This window comes from Protomyctophum bolini, assembly GCF_963924005.1.
Source record: "Protomyctophum bolini genome assembly, chromosome: 4".
Classification (NCBI taxonomy): Eukaryota; Metazoa; Chordata; class Actinopteri; order Myctophiformes; family Myctophidae; genus Protomyctophum; species Protomyctophum bolini.
The window spans coordinates 33,671,019-33,678,333 of NC_137865.1; the positions used below are offsets into that span (position 1 = coordinate 33,671,019).

Consider the following 7,315-nt stretch of genomic DNA (forward strand, 5'->3'; position numbering starts at 1 on the left):
TGTATCTGATACTGTATATGACTATATCCTCATGGACATAAAAATAGATCAACCTCAAGTCCAAATGAATGTTAGTTTGAGGACTAGCATGCTTATGCCTCCCAAAGTTAAACCAATGCACCCCCACGCCCCCCCTTCATTTGGACTACCACCCACCCACCACAAAAAAAGAATGATTGTACCCCTGCGGTGGTGATTTCCTGCTTGCTATGGATGCATAAATAAACATAGGCATAAATACACAGAGGACACTGACTGGGACTTGCTGGCCAAGTGGGGCAGCTGTTATTAAAAGGGCTATTTATCACTGTCACCCCACTCAGGTTCCATCCCTCTCTGCCCTCCAGCGATGTCACTAGGCCGCACAGGAACAATGTGGCTCATCCAACCAAACCTACCCCCTCTACCATGCATGCACAAAAACATGCATGCACACACAGACGCCATGAACACACAAGATACACATGGACACACAGATATTTAGAAATAGAGTGTAACCTGCATGTATGAACTGGAATGAGCTGCATGGATGAGCTCCATGCTCATAGAGCTCACCCAAAACAAAACAACAATAAGCACAATAAACAGGAACCTCACTACTGCTTTTTGTCCAATATCTACAACACATTTACACTACACACACCAAACACACCTTTCATTTTCTGCTCTGCTACTTTATTGATTGTGGCTACAATTACCCACTTTTCTGAGGCGCTGTATTAAGTGAATTCCCCCTTTGTTGGACAATAAGTACAGAAGGTTGGCTAAGCCATGCTATCCTTCAGCCTAGGGGGACAGTCTACTTCTCCTGCACCCTCATCATCATTAGCAAGCCGAGATAAAAACACACCTCAATTAGTTCACCTCTGCAGAGGGGAGGCACATCAAGTAAAGGCACGTGATTCCACCTGACCCCTTCCACACTTCCACTGCCAGCTGTCCACTATTATGTCCACACTCAGAATACCAAAGAATCATGTTCTCCGTAAGTCACACATTTTTAAACATTCACAGCATGGACATATTCAAGCTAAGTCTATTTCTAGCTAAGGGTATTTCTTTTACACTCTCAGTATTAAATGAACACTGCAGATTTTGCCATGTATACAGTGACCTGTAACCCTTTATAAACCTCTCATGCACTGCAGCAGCAATCCACTCACCATTAATGAAGTGCTTACTTAACCAAATTAGACCCCTTAATTCCTAGTAATTCAACATAATAGCTATCCTCTCTGCCAGAATTAACGACACCTTGGCAGAAACGCAGCAGTCTCTACGGGGCCGGGCCGGCAGAGGGAAAAAGGCAACCCCAGCAAATTCCATATTCTTTGATAAATATGTAACAGTATGTATATAACTGTTAAAATGCATAACCCTCACGTAAGACCCCTATCAAGTCTGCTTTACACCTGTATTACATTTCTCCTTCAATCAGCAGCTTTTCTCAGACACCGGGCCTCCCACGAGGAGCAGAAACCATTACAGGCGACCACAGCTCATTTGCAGAGAGATTGGAGATCATGCAGTATCAAAAAAGTATGTGAGGCATTTCTGAGAACAGAATTGATTTATTCCACTTCTGCGTTTGTATGCAGCAGCTGTATCAGTGTATTTAATGTAAATCTCCATCCCACTGCCCACAGAGTTGCTGTGTAGGTAGTTGCTCATGAGTGCAATCAAGCGACACGGGAGGCCTATTCTCCAGCTAAATTAAAGCAAAGACACCTCAACATAATATCAGGCCGCTGACCCCCTGCTCACGACCATGTAAACAAAGCAAGAACAAACGATTGATAAAAAACCAGCCTGATCACTGATCACCCTCCTTTGCATGATTCTGCTGGAGCCATTTTGTTTACGACACAAGAGACATTAGGAGCTCTTCTCTGGCGAAGGGAAATGAACAGACATATAAATAAATATTTCCAGAAGATTTCAATTTTTGACTTGACAAAAACAGATCACGCAGAGCCTGTGGCTAGAGAAGCCTGACTGCAAGCTGGTGGGGGGTAAAAGACGGCCCAGGGGGGGCGAGGAGGGCGTCTGTTTTTTAATGAGCTGAAACTTTAAATACTGCATAATATATAATAAAAATGGATAGTTCATTTAACTCAAGTCGCAGAAAAAACTATTAAACTCCATTACTCTTAATGTCAACAGAGTAAGCATTAAGTATGGATGAAGTTAACGTGATATCATATCAGAGCCGAGAGAAAAATAAAACAATAATCAACTGACATTGGAACAAAGAAATATATAACTAAAAGTGCACTGAGCTAAACCCATTATAAAACAATGACAATGATGTATTATACTAGTAACCCTCTCAGAACTACTATAAGGATAATAATTTATTCTCCAGTACAAAATCTAATTTAAGAGACCTTGATGGGAGAGTCCTGTATTCTTCATTCATTGCACTCAAGTCCCTATTTCAACTGGGACCCATCTTGAGAAGAACAAGATGACTGACAGGCTTTTCACGCACCCACCGTCAGGAGCTTGGGCACAGCAGGCACAGTCCTTCATTTGCCCCCCATCCTCCACCACCCATCAAAAAGCGAGACAAGAAAAAAGGATTGGGGAGTATAAAAAAGAAATATGGCAGCACTTGTCATCCTTTCCATTCTGCTTAGTGCTTAGTAATGAGAGCGTTTTCCCCCCTGGGTAAAGAAATACAGTATAATAGATTTTTAATGGATCCCCAACACCCCTTCAACTCCCCCCCCAAACAAAAAACACTTCCACACCATCACAGCAAATGTAAAAGGTAGTAATTCAAGTTTCAGTGGTATGAGGTCAGCAACTGAAACCACAAAGGTCTCCGACAACTATATTTCCTTTTTCTATATGCTCTACTGTGTACTGTGCACACCGATCATTCAATAGGCAGTCATTTGTACACTGGTACTTCTAAGCTCACCAACATCAATGTCTGTGTTGTGCCACTGGAGATATTTCTACCGGAAAAGTAGTATGATGTATTTTAATTGTGACAAAATGCCCCACCGCTGCATGTCTGCTGTTACAATTTTGGCTGACACCTTGGAATTGAGGTGTAATGTATGGGTGATCCTCATTGTGGTGGTCTGCATTACCCCTGCTGTTAGACAAGCATGCTAGGAAACGCTTCTGGCTCGTCTAGGGGCTTTATGATAACCTCACCAGCATTAGCTGCAGGGGTGGTTCGTACAATAATTGTTTCTGCCAAGCCATATATCTATATGACAGAGGAAAAATAGCGTGATTTTTCCTGCTAAATAATTGATTTTCGGAATCAGCCTTCTGCATAAAACACTTTAGTGAAGTGAACATGGTTTGTGGCATTATTTTCCCTTACACCAAGGACACATGAGAATTTATAAGCCAATTAGTGGATGAATACAATTAAGACCTTGTGAGTTGATGAGCAATTTCATTATTCCCCGCTAACAACTTCAGCCACACTACACTCAATTCCAGCACTTGTTTTGCTTTTACCTCAACTCTAAATTGCATTAGTATTTAAAGATTTCACCTTGACAAAACATATTACCAGCTTCAACATGCAATTAAACTTGCCAAGCAGACATTAATTATTTGTTTATTACTACATTAGTTGTGCATGGGGTAATCTAATTCCATCAATAGAGCCAGCACTAACCCGGCTTATTGAAAGGCATCAATCTCTTAACAGAGTCCAACCTATATTTTCTGTTAATTTACAGTAGACCATTTGCAGGGTAGATATCCTAGACCTGTGCTGGTGGTGACTGAGGTACAGTGTGTAACGCTAAGCCTCTGCTTGGGTTGAAGGGTTGCCCTCCCCTGTAGTATAGTGGGGCCCAAAGGTACAGTCCTGAAAACAAATACAATGATCTCGCAGCCGCCAAAGCTTGGGTTTCACTGACTCACATCATCCTTTAATAGGTAGACACAAAGCTGTAGCCGGTTGCAGGCCTGTGCCATTATCTGTCTCACGCTGTACTGAAGTATCAATGCAGCCCATGGGTCAAAGGGTCAATGAGTAATTAAGACATGGTTGCCTGAGCATTCCCCATGCACACTTTCAGCATTGACGGAAGGTTGGAGATGAAAGGAGGGGTGGGATATCCGTGTAGACTGACACCATGGATCAGATTTCCATAAGTGTGTCTAACTGTTCCTTGTTAAAGGCAATTAGTATGATTGGGAGATAGTGTGGTATCAGCATGCACCATTAAGGAATATTTTACAAATGAGAACCGTTAATAGGTAAAGTTAGAAGCATTGCACATAAGCCGATACCAATGGTTCACTTAGCTCTGGTCCATAGCTCTAATGCGTTGCATTTAGAGCTATGTTACTCTCGACTTCCACCGCTCGCATGAATGCAGACCAGCCTCTCGTCTTTAGCGTAAATGAAAAGAAAGTTTTTGCTACTCACCAAAACAAAGGCGGGTTGTTTCATTAGACACTTAGTAGAAGCACTCTGATCCCCCCACCACACGTATAAACGGTACCTTTTGGCCAGAAAGGGATTTCTTTTCACCAGAGGAAAAATATTCTCTATGAGGCAATTCTCTGGGCAATATCGGTAGAAGGCGCAGTGGAGTAACTAAAAGTATTTTCTTTACTCCCCTTTTGGCCAAAAAGTACCGTTTATAAGTGTGGTGGGGGGCTCAGAGTGCTCCCACTAAGGAAAGTAGGCTTTCTAATAACACAACCCGCCTTTGTTTTGGTGAGTAGCAAAAACTTTCTTTTTATTTACGCTTAAGACGAGAGCCTGGTCTGAATTCATGCGAGCCGCGGAAGTCAAGAGTAACATAGCTCTAAATGCATTGCATTAGAGCTATGGACCAGACCTGATGCTAAAAGCATCCAGTTATATGCACCGATTTTAACACATAAACAGGTTTGTAAGGTCAAATAGCACCAAAAAGGAACAGGTAAAACATTGCCATGTAAGCTGATATCACAGCCAACCCCGAGAATTACCAAGAGCAAAGAGGGGCAAAAGGTCCATTGATTTACATGTTCAACAAGAAATTATTCCTGCAGCTTCATTGTTGCTAAAAGAGAAGAGGCCAAGGCCAGAAAATTGAGGTCGCTGATAAATGCTATTAGTGGGAGATGCTGAGGGGGGTTGAAAATCAATATGGCAGTTTGTCAACCTGCCTCTCATAGGGAGGACTCTCTGCAACGGAGCTGAGCGTGCCCTGTCAGCAAAGCACATTATCAGAAATCAAAGTCCAGGGAAGGCCCCAAGGAGGTAATGCAGACGCCCATACAGAAAAGGCTACACTTTGGTAATTAAAACCCATTTTATCAGACCTGTCCTGTCACCAGGTCCTCTCCAACACTATTGACAATCTGTTGCATGGAGAGTGATCACTAATTTCACTTTAAACAAATGAGTTAGTTAAATTTCTGCATTTTACAAGTTAAACGAGGCAAAGAGGACGTGTAGTCAAATAGGGGATGCTGCTGTGCTGTACTGTTGGAAAACTGTTCCATTATAAGAACGTATTCCTCTCCAATTGAAGTTTAAATACTTGGCTCTTTATCAAGGCAGGGCTAGGGACATTTAAACATGGATTAGTTATAATTTTTAGAAGCCTCTTCTGATCATTCGTCAACCTCCCTGCATCCGCATGACTTTGTTCCAGTGTTAAGACCAGTGCAAATTAATGGGTTATATGAACCACAACAACAAAAAATCAAATGCAAACATTTCCATAGCTTTAATAAGTTATAAATATTTGAACAGAGTTGAAAGCACATGAAGCCAGTGGCCAAAACTCCCAGGTAAAACCTTTGGATTGTCGTGATAGGTTTCTTGTGACTGATTTGTGATCAACATGTTTCACAAATGCATGTAAGTAGTGGGACTATATATATATATATATATAATAGATGCTTGAAAGAATAAATTAGCTCAGTTTAAATAATCGTTTATAATTCATCACTGGAAGATTTACACAAATATCAGGACAAAAATTCAATGTATGGGCCCAGTGTAACAGTCTCAGGCACAGTTTAAATAGAATGACAGGGTCACATTATACAAAAAACACTGTGGTGATTTTGCTTAGTTCAGTACTGTGCTCCTTCATCCTCTTTGTAGGCAAAATAGACCTTGACCGGTCCAGCACTGGTCTGCACTGTCTCAGCAGCCCCCACCACCAGCCAGCAGCCAATGCCATAGGCTAAGCAGGGGATACCTGCAACAAGTAGATACAATTAAATTGTGCATAATGGGTTATGAATATAAAACATTGATATTATAATGGGCTATATCTTATAAGGGCCAGAAGGACATTACATTTATCCAACCACACTGACCTAGATTGATGACTTTCAACATGGTGAAAAACTTGTCCTCAAAGTCCAGGTTTTGTGCAGGTGCTTTAGTGCAGTGGTACTTAATGCAGGGGAAGCAGCCTGTTCTCAGGATTTGGTAGTTGGCTCCCTGAACACTCCAGTTGAAGTTGGACAGTCCGAACTGGTCGTTGTGGACGTCAGTGTAGCGAACACAGTACGACGTCCACGGGGGGAACTTTCGCTGCACCAGGTGGCAGGACAACACCTCTGATGCATTGGGACGCGGGCCTGTCTTGCCAAATGTGCTCGGAAACAGAGCAATTCGTAGAAAGGCGCTGTGTATCGTCCTAAAAACTAACTTCATAACTTTAGGTCTCCTCCTGCCGAACTGCCCTTGCCACTTGACTGCATTCAATGACCTTGTTAGTTGTTACATGAGATCGAACCAAATGTTAGCTGTGTGGACTCTCACTTAAAATGAGAAATCTGGAGATCCTTCGGCAGCAATAGAATGAATAGTATTACGTTACACGGAACGAACGAATGAATGGTTCTTCCACCACCACGGAACCTGCTGCTAAAAGTCTGCAGCAGAAAGATCAGCTGGCTGGCATAGGCTGTCAAGACGTACAGTACGGTCATACGCAGGGATTGTGTCGCTAAGCTACCATGGTGTGCTAATAGTACTAACAACACAACAGGCACAGGCAGGATCGCCAGACCTAATAGAATGTCATCTTAAAAAAATATATTCCGAATTCCGCTACAGAGGGCAAGAGCAAGATTCCAAATACATGTCGGCCGAAGGTGAAGGTAATTCAGAAAGGGCTGTTCTGTTCTTTCAATTTCATGCTGTAGTTTATCAGTTTGCGCGTGTGCGCGGTACTAATAACAATCCGGTCAGAAACGCAGCGCAGCATTTCTGTTCCTCTTGAGAGTCTTGACTCCAGAGAGTAAACCTGACTGTCTCATTTTTATCATCATATCACCAAATGGGAATTATCAAGTGTTTAGATTAATGAAACAGTCA

General features: G+C 42.2%; 1 protein-coding gene across 1 annotated transcript; it reads right to left on the reverse strand.

The window, feature by feature from the left end:
- Positions 1 to 5,733: 5,733 nt before the first annotated feature.
- Positions 5,734 to 7,153, reverse strand: cUnh15orf61 (chromosome Un C15orf61 homolog). Its single transcript, XM_080760728.1, has 2 exons — positions 6,307 to 7,153; positions 5,734 to 6,185 (listed from the first exon to the last, which is right to left on the reverse strand). Exons 1-2 carry the CDS (start codon positions 6,647 to 6,649, stop codon positions 6,058 to 6,060), a joined length of 471 nt encoding a protein of 156 aa, XP_080616854.1. The 5' UTR covers positions 6,650 to 7,153; the 3' UTR covers positions 5,734 to 6,057.
- Positions 7,154 to 7,315: the final 162 nt, after the last annotated feature.

Bases quoted from the DNA above. Each gene is read 5' to 3' on its own strand.
- cUnh15orf61 (XM_080760728.1), bottom strand. From the start codon at position 6,649: ATGAAGTTAGTTTTTAGGACGATACACAGCGCCTTTCTACGAATTGCT. The intron at 6,186-6,306 runs GTCAGTGTGGTT...TACTTGTTGCAG, and splicing joins GTTGAAAGTCATCAATCTAG to GTATCCCCTGCTTAGCCTAT.